The 17,342-nt window shown below is 37.4% G+C and overlaps 1 protein-coding gene across 1 annotated transcript in view; it reads left to right on the forward strand.

The window, feature by feature from the left end:
- Positions 1 to 17,342, forward strand: part of LOC122732476 — a 141,304-nt gene that overhangs the window by 27,888 nt on the left and 96,074 nt on the right. The window contains exons 6-9 of the mRNA XM_043972645.1: positions 3,263 to 3,362; positions 8,352 to 8,395; positions 10,400 to 10,477; positions 14,978 to 15,174. Coding sequence (XP_043828580.1) covers positions 3,263 to 3,362; positions 8,352 to 8,395; positions 10,400 to 10,477; positions 14,978 to 15,174 — 419 coding nt within the window. The remainder of the gene's footprint in view (positions 1 to 3,262; positions 3,363 to 8,351; positions 8,396 to 10,399; positions 10,478 to 14,977; positions 15,175 to 17,342) is intronic.

Below are 17,342 nucleotides of genomic sequence, written 5' to 3' on the forward strand. Positions count from 1 at the left end.
ACTTCCACATCTATATCTTTAAAATTGATCTCTCCACCTCTCCAGTGAGTCTCACCCCCTAAAAGTCTCCACGTGGTTTTTATCACTTCAACTTAACATGTCTAAAAATGAACTCATGGTTTGGTTTTGGTTTGGTTCTTTCCATACCTAGTTGCTCTTCCAGACTCCATTTTATCAGCGGTACCTTCCACCTATCTACCTTGGAGTCATTCTGGACTCATTTTGTCTCTCTCTTCATTGCATAATGGTATGCAAACAAGTGATTTAAGTTTAACAAGATTTAATGAGCACTTAACATCTCCTCTCTCTCTCTTTCTCTCTCTCTCTCTTTCTCTCTCTCTCTCTCTCTCTCTCTCTTTCTCTCTCCTCTCTCTCTCTCCTTCTCTCTCTCTCTCCTTCTCCCCCTGTGTCTTTGCATAGACTACATACCCCTCCTCACCCTTGCCTCTTGGAATCTGTAACTCCCTTTAAGACTCACTTTAAGTGCTGCCATCTACACAAATTGCTTTGTAATTATTTTGTTTTATTCATATCTTGTACCATTAGTTTCTCTTGGCTAGATGAAAGCTCCTAGAGGGCATGGACTATTTGCCTTTGCATCCCCAGCTCTTAGCACAGTATTTAATAAATCCTCATTAAATTATGGGAGATACTATGCTAGATACAGGGGATACACTGATACATATGAAAAGACCCTGTCTTCAATGGACTTATAATTTACTTGGAGAAAGAACTTATATGCATATGATAAAAGGGAAAGTCGTGATCAGTACCAAGGAGAGGTCCAGGGAAAAATGCATCAAGAAATCTAAGAAGGGAGGAAGAAATTACTTTTAGTTAGGTGAGGTGATGGGACAGGGCTTCATGGAGGAGGGGGCACCCAAGTTTGGGTGGCTAGTTCTTTCTTTGTCAGAACTGTAATATTTCTTGAATTTGTCTCTTCCTTCTATCTTCATTACTACTATTCTCCTAGTCAAGCCTTCTCACAACAACTGTTACATGTTTCCTTATATCCAATTTCTTCTCATTCCACTCCATCCATCCTATGGAATAGGATCATGGCCAAAAAGTTTCCCACTGAGTGGAAAACTGATAATTCCCCTTGGATGGCAGATACAACCTTCTACTACAACTGTATTTGAAGTTTCATACAAGCTATTGGAGCTTACTGATGTATCCTTCCATGCCATGATGAGGAATCAGTATAACTCCTACTTGTGAACCCTTCTTGCTCAGAGAGTCAATCATACCCCATAATCTACAACAGTTTATTTGTCTGGTGCCCATGAACTTTATTTTCTAATATATTTTATTTTTCCTAATTATATGTAAATACAATTTTTAATATTTGATTTTTTAAAAAAGTTTTGAGTTCTAAATTCTGTCTTCCCTTCCTCCCCACCCCTGAGAGAGTAAGCATTCTACTATAGGTTATACATGCACAATCATGTAAAATATATTTCCATATTAGTCATTTTGTGGAAGAAAATTCAAACCAAAAAAAAGAAAGAAAGAAAAGAAAGTGGAAAAATAGTATGCTTCAATCTTCATTCAGACGCCATCATTTCTTTTTCTGGATGTGGATAACATTTCATCGTGAGTCCTTAGGAATTGCCCCAGATCACTGTATTGCTGAGAATAGCTAAGTCATTCACAGTTGATCATACAATGTTACAGTTATTATGTACATTGTTCTCCTAGTTCTGGTTCACTTCATTCTGCATCATCAGTTCATGTAAAATCTTTCCAGGTTTTTCTGAAATCACCCTGCCTGTCACTTCTTATAGCACAATAATATTCCATTACAAGCATATACCACAACTTGTTCAGCCATTCTCCAATTCATGGACATCCCCTCAATTCCAATTCTTGGTGGGGCCCATTAACTTCTTAAAAATTTGATAACTGCATTCAAAATCATTGGTTTTCTTTGCAGTCTTATGTATTTTATTTTATGAATTTTTAAAACCTTATTCTGAGAAGGGCTCCATAAGTTTCACCAGACTGGCAAAGGGGACCATGAGACACAAAAATTTAAGAGCCTCTAGTCTCCAGGATCAAGGTCCACACTTCTTAGACCACCATTCATGACCCTCTACAGGTCTATCCTAATTTCTTTCATCTCCCCTTAATTCTCTAGGTGAACCCTTAGCTCCAGCTAAAGTGATCTACTTTATTCCCTCAAATATCCTGTTATTTCCTACCTCAGAAAGTTTTGCTTACCCATTTCCTTTGCCTGAATGTAAATGATGCTCATATATTCTTCTCTCTTATGTAAGTCTTCCTCTTTTCTAGGCTCAACATAAGCTCCACCTCTGGTGGGAGGGCTTCTTCAACTATTGACATTTGATGATGAAGCCCTCCTTTTAGCCCTTGCAAATATTTATTATCTGTCATATTTGTGCACCCCTTAGCATATGCTCTCTTTCATTTTTTCTTTTATCTATATTTCCTAATTTCCTAACTAGATTATGAGCTCCTTGAAAGCAGGGACCATATGTCTTTGTAACTGGTAAGTACCCCATATACGTCTTATGTTCAACATATACTTGTTGACACTGATAATGATGTATTTAGCTCTGAATAGCCTAGTTTGGGATGCATTGCTGGCCTATAATAAATGCTTCTTAATTATGTTTTTGCTTAACTTTTTCCTTTCTTTCTTTCTTCTTTCTTTCTTTACTTTCCTTTCTTTTTTTTTTTACAAGGAAGGTTCAATTAGTAGTGGTGAATGCTGGGAGATAGCTGGTACTTTAAAAAAGCCATCAATAGGGCAGCTAGGTGGCGCAGTGGATAGAGCACTGGCCCTGGAGTCAGGAAGTACCTGGATTCAAATCCGGCTCAGACACTTAAACACTTACTAGCTGTGTGACCCTGGGCAAGTCACTTAACCCCAATTGCCTCACTTAAAAAAAAAAGCAATCAATAAAAGCTTTAAAAGGAAAAAAAAGGGAAAATGAGAGCCCTTATTTGCAGAACTAAAATATAAATATGAAAAGTTAGTTTAGATATAATTCTAAAGAAAATCCTCAATTTTCTCAATGTAAAATGGAGGAAATTTAGGAAATCTTTTTGTTGACATCATTTTACAAATTGAATGGATGAGTCAATGAAGAAATTCAGTTCGACAAAGCAAAATTCAACAAACATTTATTAAGTACCTGCTATATGTGGGGACTGGTAATGAAATACTGATATATTTTATTCACTAAAAACCAGTCTTGATGAAATAGTCAATCCAAGTTTCCTTTGTTTCCCATAGCGCAAGACCAATAAGCCGAGCCCTTGATTTGGGTGCTGACATTGTCTTGACTGGCCGATGTGTGGACAGTGCCATTGTGTTAGGACCACTCATTCATTCCGTAAGTTTGTTTACTTTAAGGAAATGAGTTAAGACACATAGATGATGTTAAATCAATCATCATTAATAGCATCGGATAAGTCTTTTGAAATAGGGTAAATGTGTTCTTAATTTTTTGTGTCAATTAAAAACTCTTAAAATATAAAAGCAGAAATCCGTCATGAACAAACCAGAATAAATTGGATAAGATGAACTTTTTAAAGTAATGTAAATAAAAAATGGGAAGTATAGTGATTTGTAATTTCAGACACTTACTTGGCAGTGTAACCACAGGCAAGTTACTCTCCGGCTACTTCAGCTTCCTCATCTTTAAAACAGAATTTGGGGCAGCTAGGTGGCACAGTGGATAAAGCACCGGCCCTGGATTCAGGAGGACCTGAGTTCAAATCTAGCCTCAGCCACTTGACACTTACTAGCTGTGTGACCCTGGGCAAGTCACTTAACCCCCTTTGCACCACAAAACAAAAGACAAACAAAACAGGAATTAGCACCTACTTCCCAGGGTTGTTATGGGGATGTTATGGGACATTTTTATAACGTGCTTTTGTAAATCGTAAAGTGCTATATAAATGCTAGTTACTGTTATTATTTAATAATAATTGATCAAATATGTATGATATTATTTAGTGCTTTCATCATAACAGTCCATTGGTGATAAGTAGTGCAAAGTATTATTCTTCCCATTTTATGATGAGACAATAATATTTCAGGGAATATAAGTGACTTGCATCATGATAATTATGTTGAAGGTGGGACTTACACCAAGAGCTTCTTACTCTTAAGTGTCTGGTGTTTCAGTGAACTTGTTTGCTTTTGTAGTATTTTCAGTCTTGGCAAACTCAAAAGGGGCCATGAACTTGGATAGAAAAAAAAGTTTCAACTTTGTTTCAATATAATTTGTTTCCTTTACGATCCTTTTATATTTTATGTATTTCTAAAACATTCCTGAAAAGGGATCCATAGACTCCACTAGACTTCCAAAAGGGATGGTAACATATACAAAAGGTTAAAAACCCCAATTTATCAACAACCAGCTCTCACAAGAATATTGGGGAAAATAATATAATCGAAAGATCTGTGATTTTAGTGGTGTATGTACCCATTTAACTGACACAGAGAATTAGTCCTATATCCCACAGTACACTATCTTCATGAATTAGTGTGACCAAAAACACATGTAATCTTGCCATTAGTTTCTGAACACAGATAGACTGGTCCTTAGAGGAGAGACATACAGTCCCCTCACCAGATTTACAAACTTAAAAGTCTTTCCATCTTGGTGACACCTACCAGGGCTTGCGTTCCATTGGCATAGCCTCTGAGAAGCCACAGACATATCTATCCCCCACAATTAAAATGAGGTTGAGACTCTAGGGGAGGAGAAAGTGAATGGGGATATTTATAGACAAATCACTTTAAATCCATGGAAGAAAGGTACTATTCAGAAACACAAAGTCTTGTTATTCTTACCTGTTCCAGTAAAACAGTTTTTAAATAATTTCATTTCAGGGTACTTGTTAATTCCAGGACAGCCCCATAAATGCTAGGGTAGTTGAGCATTGAAGTCTTCTTTAGGATGAGAATCATTGTACCTCAATAGTTGTGCCTCAGTCGTTGTACATGGACTGTGATTGGAGAACCCAATAATTAAAGCTTCAATTAGTATTTAATACAGTGGTGTATACCTGGGGGTCTCACTAAACACCAGATAGCCCTTGCCTCTTGCCATCTACAGCAAATGACTAGTCAGTAATCTGCCTTATTGCCTTGATGTATAAGGACAGATTCTGACTCCAAGTAAATTATACTAGGGAGAGGGATCCCAAATAAGGCTTGTGCTTCAGGGACACTTTTGGTCCACTTCTTTAACAGTTTTCTGGGCAACTTCTTTGAGGTCTCCCTCATGAAATCAATATGTTATTGATTTCAGTTGTCCCTTTTTGTACTCCTGTGTTGGTTGGTGTTAAATGTTTAGCACTCTTGTGGAAGTCAAAGACTCATGGAATCATAAGGCTATGTAGTCCAACCCCTTCATTTTATAGATGAGGAAAGGGAGGCTGAAAATGATTAAGTGACTTGCAGGGAATTATTCACAGTCAGGATTTGAATACAGCCTCTCTGCCCATGCCTTCAGTATTGCTCCACTCTAATCTAACTATACCAGCACAAACTGGCCATAGGCTGTCACCTGCCTACCAAAGGAATGGAGGTACTTTTCATCCACTATTCCTCAGGTCCGGCATTGGTCATTAGAATTAATCAGAAATTGGGTGCCTTTCAGTGTTGTTTTAATTTGCGTTATTACATTATTGATTTATAATAGACATTGAATGTTGTTCTCCTGATCCAGATTCCTTCCCTTTGCCTCGGTTCATACAGATCACCTTTATTTTAATCATTTACAATTCTTAGATTTCAATAGAATCTACCCACTTAAGGAAAGAACTTTTAAAAAATCTAACAATTGAGGTCACTTCTTTCACAACTTATGGCTACAGCTGTGTTTTTAACCAGACCAGTTATGTGAATATTTGGATTTATACAAGCATGTTAAGGAGGAAATTAAAGAAAATATAAAAATAGTAAGCTCTTATTGTATGTTAAATGTGATCCAGTCCATTTAGAGTTTTTCATAATGCATACTTATTATATATAGAAAGGTATACCTTTTGTGTCTGACTTGAATGAAACTATTATACCAGAATGCATTTTTGAAATTATCCGTGCCATTTATTAAGTATTAATGACTTGAATAAAAAGTTAAAAGGTTATAAGGCTCTTTATTTTTAAATAACCTTCTTGCATGGAGGAATCATTTTTAAATATGTATGAGGAAAACCAATGAGTTAACCTTTTCGCCATTATTGTAGATTTCCACTATTTGAGGTTGACCACAGGGTGGCGCTAACAGTATTTGATTCATTAGTGAAATGTTGATGTTTTCCCTGCTGATCTATTTTCTGCAAATTCATATTTTATGTTTCGTTTGAGCTTGGCATTTCTCAAGTTAGTCAAGTTTCAAGGGAAAACACGGCAGGCTGTATAGATTTTTGGGGAGAACTTAAATGTTTTGTATCCTTTTTAAACATTTTAATAAGCATATAACTTGGTAGGTGTGAATTATTTTCTTGATACTAAAAATATAAAGCTTTAGAGTGTGTATGAATGCATCTACCTGCAGCTTTAGAATTTACAAAACTGAATTTCTTTTGCATGTAACTTTACCATTTCTAGCTGACATGTTTGCTCTTTAAAAACCTTTTTTTGTTAATATCCAGCTAAAAACACTTGCTTTTTAAAAACGTTTTAAACAATTTACTAATGTTGATCATTTAAAATTATTTTCCTTTCTGAATTGCAGCAACACCACAGTAATAGCTAGCATATACACAGTACTTTAATGTTTGCAGAGCACTTTAGATATATTTTTTCATTTGATCCTCACAACAACCCTGGGAAATAGGTGATATTATTATTTCCATTTTACAGATGATGAAGGCTAAGCAGACAGAAGTTAAGTGACTTATCCAGGGTCACAGAGCTAGTAAGTGTCTGAGACAGGATTTGAATCCAACATTTCCTAATTTCCAGTCCAGAGCTTTATCCACTATGTTAATTTTTTTTAAAATAAAAATGCTTGTTCTCCCCAATAGATACTAAGCTCCTTCAGGGCAAGAATTATTTTTCATTTGTTTTTGTACCCCCAGGTCTCAGACTTAATAGGTGATTAATAAATGCTTACTAGATTGCATTGAATTAAATGTATTATTTTAGTTTTTAGTTCAGTTCACAATAAATTATTAGTATACACTACTACATACCTAGTATAGAAGGCCACTCCTTTGATGCCTCTGAATGGTATGGAGGTGATCTTGGCCTCTTGAAGGTTCTGGTAGCAGAGTATAAATTGTGGCAGGTTCTACTACACCAGACAGGGTTCAAGCACGGGCCTGCTGATGGTCTGATGTCCTGGGCCCCGTCCCAAGTTATTGGAGAGGCTTATCAGCAGGATGGCTCCAGAGCAATGGATCTTTTGGCTACTGCCACTCTAGAGGACACTAGTGTCCAAGGAGGTAGAATAGAACCTACAACAAAGAGGTAATGATATAAATACTGATGCATCCTAATTGACCAGATAAGATTTGTTAGTCATATACCTCCATTCTCTGTTTTGAAAAGTCATACCATTTGCTTAAGATAAAGAAAAATTCATACCTTAGCATTGCCATTTTTATTTTATATATTTTGTTCCATCACGTTCCATCATCCATTTTCTATTAGGCAATTTGATCTTGGGAGCTGATTTTTTTTTTCAATTAAATTAAATATTTATTAAGTAGCTGCTTTTTTTTTTTTTGCAACCCCCTGTCCAAGGTTATGGAGACAGAAAACCCCAAAATGATGCAGAGAGTTTGTGTTCTATTGTAGGGATACACACTGTACAGAGATAAAGTTGATATAAGGTAATTTCAAGAGGAACAATTATTGGTAATTGAGGGGAAGAGGGTTAAAGGATAGCTCATGAAGGAAGTGAGCTATAATATTTCGTTGTTGTTGTTTTTGGTGAGGCAATGAGGGTTAAGTGACTTGCCCAAGGTCACACAGCTAGTAAGTGTCAAGTGGCTGGGGTCAAATTTGAACTCAGGTCCTCCTGAATCCAGGGCTGGTGCTTTATCCACTGCGCCACCTAGCTGCCCCCAGTGAGGTATAATATTTCAAAGGTCACTTGATATTGCCAACTTGTATGAGTTATCCAAAGGATAATTAGCTTCTCCTAGTACCTATAGTCTTGGTCTTTGTATTTATATTAGTGTTTATGAAAAGCTTTGATTTTGGTCACTTCAGAAATTTTTATTTTATTTTCATTTGTATAGATGAATTATTTTAATTTCACCGTAATAATATGTATAGGTAGTGATTGTTTACAGAAAGGCTTGATATAATTGAAAATATTTTTATATTTTTATATTAAATTTTTCCCCCCATTTAGTTCGGTTGGAATAGAAATGACTTTGACTTACTAGCAGCTGGAAGGTAAATCTTTTTATTTAACTGTGTTTCCTGTTTTGTTTTGTTTTGAAATCACAAAACAATAGTTTAATGAAACTGTTTTCAAATGTAAAATATTTGGTAGACTATGCTGATTTTTTAAAAAATTAAAGATACCTGAAAATGAAATTTGTAGTGAAGTATTTTAAGCAATTTAGTTTTTCTTTAAACTTGGGAAAATTAATTGGGCAAATATAGCATAATTGAAGTGAGAAAGCCTGAAGTAGTGGAAAAAGGAATGGACTTGGTAGTCATGGGACTTGGAGTCAAGTGCTACTGACTCTGCCACTCTGTGACTTCTGGCAAGTCCATTAAACTCTTCTGGTCTCCTTTTCCCTTATTTGTAAAATAAAGTAAAGTCTGTGAATCTATAAAGTGAAATCTGTTGTTTGTCCTTAGTTCCAAGAGGACCAGTGACATCATGGGGTGATGTCCTGACTTGCATGTTAATTGGATTTAAGTGAGGCAGAGTTGCACCAAGCTGTCAGCCTCACTCTCTCTTCCAGAGTCATTAAAGTCCAGTGGCAAGACAAAAGTTAGGATGATTATATGGTGGTAATGAACAGTGGGATGGCCTGAGGGCCAGAAAGATCTGGGTTCAAGTATTGTCTTTGATAAATACTATTTATGTGATCACAGGCAAGTCACTTCTCAGTGTCCTAAGGCAACCCCTAAGGCAGGAAATTTCAGACAAATTGCTGATCTGCTTCAATGGAAGTAGTTGAACACGGGGAATTCCCCACATAGATAAAATCATAGCTCCAAACCCAAAAAAACCCACCAAAAACCAAAAAACTACTGATCATCATGACAGTTTGTAGGAAAGTTGTGTGTCTTCCCTGGTTACTCTATAATTTGTTAGAAATAATAAGCACTAATCATATATTAATTTGTAAAAGCATTAAGTCTACAGTATAGCAGTAGGAAATGACAAATATGATATGTCAAATCATAATGTCACTGTATTTTGAATTCAGTTCAACAAAAAACATTTATTAAGCACCTACAATTGGAAAGGTACTAGAAAATAATCATTACATGTGCATAACATTTTAATATTAACAAAAATTTTTATACCATTTCATTTGATCTTCATAACTTGGTGAAAGTAGATCCCACAGATATTACCATTTCCACTTCATTGGTGAGAAAACTTAGGTTCAAGGACTTGCCTGTGGTCACACTGCTAGTAAATAGTAAATCTCTCAAACCGCAGTTTCTCCTGACTCCCAAGTCTCTACCATATTGGCCTTTCTTCAATTAATGGTCAAACTTGAACATTAGCTGACTTTTAAAAATGTTATTTTATTTTTAATTTTTTTGCCAATTACACATAAAGATATTTGTTTGAGTTCCAAATTTTTCTCCCATCATCCCTTCCTTCCCCCTCCCAAGGACATTACAATCATGTTAAACATATTTCCACATTAGTCATGTTGTAAGAGTAGAATCAGAAGAAAAGGCAATAAAATGCAAGAAAGAATAAACAAGAACAATAACAAAAAATCAACAACAAAAGTGAAAATAGTATGCTTCAATCTGCATTCAGACTCCATAGTTGTTTTTTTTCTGAAGAGCATTTTCCACCATAAGTCTTTTGTCATTGTCTTGGATCATTGTATGCTGAGAAGAGTTAATTTTATCACAATTGATCATCACACAATGCTGTTGATACTGTGTACAAGTTTCTCTTGGTTCTGCTCATTTCACTCAGCATCAATTCATGTAAGTCCAAGATTTTCTGAAATCAATCTGCTTATCATTTCTTACAACCCAACAGTATTCCATTACATTCATATACCACAACTTGTTCTACCTGATTTTTTAAAAGTAGATAATCTAAAGAAGCTAACTAAAGCTATTTTTTAGACATAGTAGATTTAAATTTTTTAAAATATTGTTTCCTTTCTGTCCCTTTATAATTTAGTTGCATGTTGGGAAATTTTGGTTATCATGGCTAAACACAGATTATTTTTGTTTGTTTTGCAGTCTTGCAGGCCACCTGATTGAATGTGGTGCTCAGTGTACTGGGGGAATATACACTGATTGGCATATAGTGCCTGACTGGTAGGCCTCAATTAATATATTTATGTGATGTAAAAGCAAAGGGTGTGAACTAGATTATGTGGTTCCAATATATTCAGCTATTCCATCTAAAAAAATTCAGAGCTTAGTTATAGGATAATTTTCATAGTGTCTTTGATTTTGTTTCTTATGAATGGCATACCTTTGTTTCCTCCATCTGGACAATTAGCTCCAATTATTGTTTTTATTTATTTACCACTAAGCTGGGTATTGTCTCCTGTCCATAAGATAGATACGGAGCTTTTCTCTTTAACAAATAATTACAAAAACTGAAGGCTCAGTGTTAATAAGACCACTTATTGGCATTTAGTATAAAGCTGAGTCAGCACCTAAGGGTGCAGTAGATAGTAAGACTCTTCTTCCATGAGTCCAAATTTGGCCTTAGATATTTACTTGCTGTGTGACCCTGTTTGCCTCAGTTTCCTCATCTGTAAAATGAGCTGGAGGAGGAACAGGCAAACCACTCCTGTATCTTTGCCAAGAAAACCTCAATGGGGTCATGAAGAGTCAGACATCGACTCTTATCTCTTATCTCAAACTAGTCTCCCTCACCTACTCTTTGCTTTCTTTTCCCCATTTCTGACCTTCTCTGCCCTGTCTCTTATCTCTTATACTATAACAGAATCATAGCCTTTGCGAGTTGGAAGAGATCTCAGCAGCCAGTTAGTTCAAACCATAACACCCAGCAAGTGGCTTTGCAGCCTCTGCTTAAAGATCCCCAAGGACAGAGAACCCACCACCTCTCAAGGCAAGCCTTTGGGGCAGCTGTAATTGGGATCTTCCGGACATCTTGCCTAATTTTGTCTTTGAAAGCTCTACCCATTTCTCCCGCTTCTGCCCTCTGGGTTCATACGGGACAAACCTAATCTCTCCTCCAAATGACAGCCTTTCAGAAACTCAAACAGAGCTATCCTGTTCCCCGTGAGTTTTCTTTTATCCAAGCTAAGGATGCCCAATTCCAGCAACCAAGTCTTCATTTGTCATGAACTCTTCATGACTTCATGGCTCTTCTGTAAACTCTGGCCTTTTTTAAACCCTTCTGCCCAGAAATGAACCCGCCACTCCAGATGCGGTCAGATAAAGCTGAATGCAGCGGCGTTAGCCTTTCCCGGTTCCTGGAAGCCATACCCTTACTAATGCTGCCCAAGGACACATTAGCGTCGCTGACTGCCACAGTCACACTGCTGACTAATATCCGGTGTCCCTGGGCTGAAGCCCAAACCCATCTCTATTGCAGGCCTTCTCTATAGGCCCCTGTGAAAGGTGCCCCCTTGGGAAGTAAATCTCAATTGTCTCCAGCTCCCAGGTGAAAATGATCTCCACTCACTTAAATTTCTCATGACACTCACTTTCCCTGGCTTCCCTTTTGTAGTTGTCATACTTTCTCTTGTCTTATATTGCCTTGGCCATGTATTGCACTCCCCCTCTGTATTTAGATTGTAACTTCTTTGAGAATAGGTCTGTGTCATGTCTCTTGGATTCTCCAGTTCCTGACACTTTGCTTTACAAATGATAATCAAGGATAGAGCACAGACCCTGGATTCAGGAGGACCTGAATTCAAATCCAGCCTCAGACACTTGACACTTACTAGCTGTGTGATGACCCTGGGCAAGTCACTTAACCCCAATTGCCTCACCAATAATTAAAAAAAAAATTTTTAAAGCAACAAATGATAATCAAGAGCATTTATTTATTAAGTGTGAGAGACAGTACAAAGTATTGGGGGTATAAAGACCAAAACAGCCCCTACCCTCAAGGAGCTTGCATTCAAATGGGGAAAATAACATGTTTACAACTGTGCACATATGTACAAGACATATACAATTTAAACTGAAGGTAGTCTCAGAGAAAAGGTGCTAGGTAGAGGGAAGAGGGTTAAAAAAGACCTCTTGTGGGGGCAGCTAGGTGGTGCAGTAGATAAAGCACCAGCCCTGGATTCAGGAGTACCTGAGTTCAAATCCAGCCTCAGACACTTGACACTTACTAGCTGTGTGACCCTGGGCAAGTCACTTAACCCCCATTGCCCCACAAAAAAAAAAAAAATTTAAAGGCCTCTTGTAGAAGATGGGGCTGGAGCTGAGTCTTTAAAAAAGGGAGTGAGGAGACAGAATGTTCTAGTTGTGCATAATGGCTAGTGATAAAGTACAGAGTCAGGAGGTGGTGTGTGGTGTGTTAGAAACAGCCAGAAGTGGGCAGCTAGGTGGCGCAGTGGATAAAGCACCAGCCCTGGATTCAGGAGTACCTGAGTTCAAATCCAGCCTCAGACACTCGACACTTACTAGCTGTGTGACCCTGGGCAAGTCACTTAACCCTCATTGCCATTGTCAGAAAGAAAGAAAGAAAAGAAGAAAGAAAGAAAAAGAAAGAAAGAAAGAAAGAAAGAAAGAAAGAAAGAAAGAAGAAAGAAAGAAAGAAAGAAAAGAAAGAAAGAAAGAAAGAAAGAAAGAAAGAAAGAAAAAAGAAAGAAAGAAAGAAAGAAAGAAAGAAAGAAAGAAAGAAAGAGAAAAGAAAGAAAGAAAGAAAAAGAAAGAAAGAAAGAGACAGAAGGCCGAGGCTGTGGGATCTTAGGGTATGCAAATAAATGGCAGTAAACTCTAAGAAGACTGGTGGGAAGATAAATGTTTTTAATTGCATAAGATTAAATTGAAACATTAAATTAGAGGTCAGGAGATCCATTATTGCAAAACTGGTAAAACAAAACAAAACAAAAAATTACGTATATGCAGTTAGGAAAATTCTTGGTTAATATCGCTATAACAACCAAGGATTTGTTTTTAAACCAAAATAAGCTCCAGGACTCAACATTTATGTAACATGATTAGTAACCAGTGAATTGTTCCCTGTACAACAAAAAGAAGCCTGCAGTGATGCTCTTAGGCTAATTTTAGGATGAATCCACCTGTGTTTAAAATTTGCATCTCAGGGGGCAGCTAGGTGGCACAGTGGATAAAGCACCAGCCCTGGATTCAGGAGGACCTGAGTTCAAGTCCGGCCTCAGACACTTGACACTAGGACACTAGCTGTGTGACCCTGGGCAAGTCACTTAACCCCCATTGCCCCAGAAAAAAAATACCAAAAAAAAAATAATATGCATCTCATCTTTCTCTAAAGGTCTCTCTCTATCTCTTCCCCTTGCTTTGCATTACTCTTGTACAAACATAAAGCAATCCCTCCACTTCTGAATCTACACAAGGGTTAAGGGAGGGGAGGGCATTAAAAGGAGATGAGAAGAAACATCCTAAGTGTCACTGGTGTTTAAAAAGGGCAGTGGAAACCAGTCTCTCCCAGGCCTGCTTGGTGTCCAAAGACTGCAAGGATCTACTGTGTCATCCCTGATTTTAAAAATGTGAATGCAGGCCAGGATTTTCCTTTACTTTTACTTTAGGAAGGACTAGATCCCTTCACATTCAGCCCTCTTCCCTTCCCAGTGGAATTTTATGCAGGCACATAACAGATGACCATCAACCCTACCCCATGGGATTTGGTTGCATCCTAACTTCAGTGTTTCAGGGTGACCAATAAGTAGCAATGTAATCAAACACAGCAAAACATAAAATGTGAAAATGGCTTAGAGAGGGCTGGAATTGGACCAGACTGTGATTTTATTGGCGTAGGGAACTCCCTTTGCCAATGCATGTTGGCACCTACTCTTCAAGGGTAGCCTTAGGGAATTGCTCAGGGCATAAGCCACTTGCCAGGGGTCTACACAGCCAGTATATATCAAACTGAAGCAGGACTTCCTTGCCAGGCCTTCCTGACTGTGAAGCTAGCTCTCTGTCTTCTTCTTTGGCCACTCTCATAGAATGTATGGCATAATGATAACTACTATATAGTGTCTTCCACTGTAGCCCATCTCCAATGCCTAGTGGTCACTGAGATTGACCTGGGATTCTTGGATGTTATAGGAACATAGCACAAGTTCCTGAGAATCTTCCTCAGGTGAAAAAACTTCTACTTTGAGCCTGGTCATGAATGGTCATCTGCATACCATTTTGGAGAGGCTTATCATCAGAACTTTGGCCACAGATGTTCATGAATACTATTTAATAAGGTTTAAAAGAGTTTCGATCTGTCTTGGTGGAGAGAGTACCCACATTAATGAAAATAAAAGTCCCCAAAGACTAAATATTGATCTTTCTTTAGTGCATCCTCCTCATCATAAACATGTATATAGTATTTTATGTTTGCAAAGCATTTTGGATACATATTCAAAACAAACTTATAAGAAAGAACTAAGTATTGTTATCTCCACTTTATAGATGAATAAACTTGGGTATAGAGAAGTTAAGTGATTTATCCACAGTCAACACAGCTAAGGTGTCCATGGTAAGATCTGAATCCAAGTCTTTCTGATTCCAAATCCAAAACTTTTCCCACCATGCCACCCTGATATTTTATTTTGAATAAAAATGTTCTCAATTCTTCTGCTTTTCTCTCTAGGTGTTCTGAATGATAAAAGGTTTCTTTTGTTTACTCCCTAGGCACAACATAGGATTTCCCATAGTGGAATGTTCTCCTGACGGCCAGTTTATTGTGTCCAAGCCTCCTGACACAGGAGGTCTTGTCTCATTCGGTACTGTGGCTGAACAGTTGGTGTATGAAATAGGAAACCCTCAACTCTACCTCTTGCCAGATGTGACTTGTGACTTTTCTCGAGTCACTATTACTGAAATCCCAGGTCAGTGACCATGATGGCTAAAAGAGAGAAATTTGGAAATACATTTTTCAGAAGTTTGGTGCGGGCTTGGGGAAATAGATATAGAAATGGTCTGGTGGGTATTTCTTTTCTTGATCTGATGGATATTTCATTTTTTTTTTTTTTTAAGTGAGACAATTGGGGTTAAGTGACTTGCCCAGGGTCACACAGCTAGTAAGTGTTAAGGTCTAAGGCCGGATTTGAACTCAGGTACTCCTGACTCCAGGGCCGGTGCTCTATCCACTGCGCTACCTAGCTGCCCCCAATGGATATTTCAAGTAGAATATGTGTATTCAGACAAAATTTTAGTTGTTTTTCAAATTGAAGTTCATTTTCTCCAAGCACAATTGAGAAACTTGACAACTTTGGTCACAGACATTATTATTTAAGTCAGAGACTTGTTAGAAGAGAACAAATGAAGTTCCTCAGCTCATGAGAAGAAACCTAGTCAAACATCTGTAGACTCATAAAATCTGAGACTCAGAAGGGATCTCAATAAGCCATTTAGTCCCACACATGCCCAAAAGGAATCCCCACTATTCCAGTACTATCCCCATTATTGCAAGGGGTTATTCATCCTCTGCTTGAAGAACTCTAAGAGAGGGAATCCTCCAGCTCTCGAGGTGACCTGATTCATTTTGAGACAAGTTTAGGGGGCAGCTAGGTGGCGCAGTGGATAGAGCACTGGCTCTGTAGTCAGGAGTCCCTGAGTTCAAATCTGGCCTCAGACACTTAACACTTACTAGCTGTGTGACCCTGGGCAAGTCACTTAACCCCAATTGCCTCACTAAAAAAAAAAAAAGAAAAAAAAAAGAGACAAGTTTAATTACTAGGAACTATTTGTTTTCACTGGCATCAAGACTAAATAGGCCATGTTGTAATTTTTGTCCATTGATCTCTGTTCTGTCCTTTGGGATGAATTAAAAGACAGAACCTGAAAGAATTCATAGCTGGAAACATCATGGGATTGTTGACAGGTGTAATCATATTTTATATTTGTTAATGATCTGGGGAAAAAAAAGAAAAACTACAAACTAATAATACATGTTACTATTCACTAACCCTGGCATTAGGAGATATTTAGAAACAAACTAGTAATTTATAACCACTGACAAAAAAATATTGACAAGAAAGTGAAATTCGGTTGAATTCAAAGACAGATGTATAGACTGATATAATTCTTTGGTGAAAATGGTTTGATAGAAGCTTACAAAAAATGGGGGAAACACTCATCTGACAGAAGAAACTTAGGCTGGGTTCAAAAAACATTTAAGTGCCTCTTACTTGCAAGTCACTGTGCTAATAACAGTTGTAATTAAAATCATCTTATAAAGAAGCATTTTGAAAATATTTCCTAAGCCCCAATAATAATAACTAGCATTTATATTACACTTTGAAGTTTGTATAACATGTGATAAACATCATCTCATTGGAGCATTATGCCACCTCTGTGCCTTAGGTATTACAGATATTGTCATCCTCAGTTTTTTGAAGTTTCAATGGTGGTCACCCAGGTATTGAGTGCCAGAGTTGGGATTTGAACTTAGGTCCACATAAATTCAAGTCTATCACCAATTCATGACTCCAGGTTACCACACTAAGTAACATGTATATTTTATAATAGTGATAACTATTCTTTCTTTCTCTCTCTCTCTCTCTCTCTCTCTCTCTCTCTCTCTCTCTCTCTCTCTCTCTCTCTCTTTCTTTCTATATTTGGAATTAAGAGACTTGCCCAGTGACTTGTCACATAGCGAAAAATTGTCTGAAACTATATTTGAACTCAGGTCTAAGGCCAGCGCTCTATCCACTGTGCCACCTAGCTGCCTCATGACTGATAATTCTACAGATGAAAACATTAGGGCTAAGAAAGGTTAAGTGACCTATATAAAGCCAATTTGCATTAGGCATCTGAGCCAGGATTCAGACCAAGGCATTCTTATGCCCAAGTTATTATTCCTTTCACTATAGCTTACTGCCTCTTAAAGAGAATATTTTCATCCTATGAAGCCTGAAAAAATTTTTTCAGAATCTGGTAACTATTTTCACCAAGGGATGTTCTGTACCTCAAAAATGGTGAGTAGAACTGTTTGGATAAAACTTTGGTGTTGCCAGCCTGAGAGAAAATATTTATTTTGGCTTCATGATTGAAA

The sequence above is a fragment of the Dromiciops gliroides genome, chromosome 6, assembly GCF_019393635.1.
Source record: "Dromiciops gliroides isolate mDroGli1 chromosome 6, mDroGli1.pri, whole genome shotgun sequence".
NCBI classification, from domain to species: Eukaryota; Metazoa; Chordata; class Mammalia; order Microbiotheria; family Microbiotheriidae; genus Dromiciops; species Dromiciops gliroides.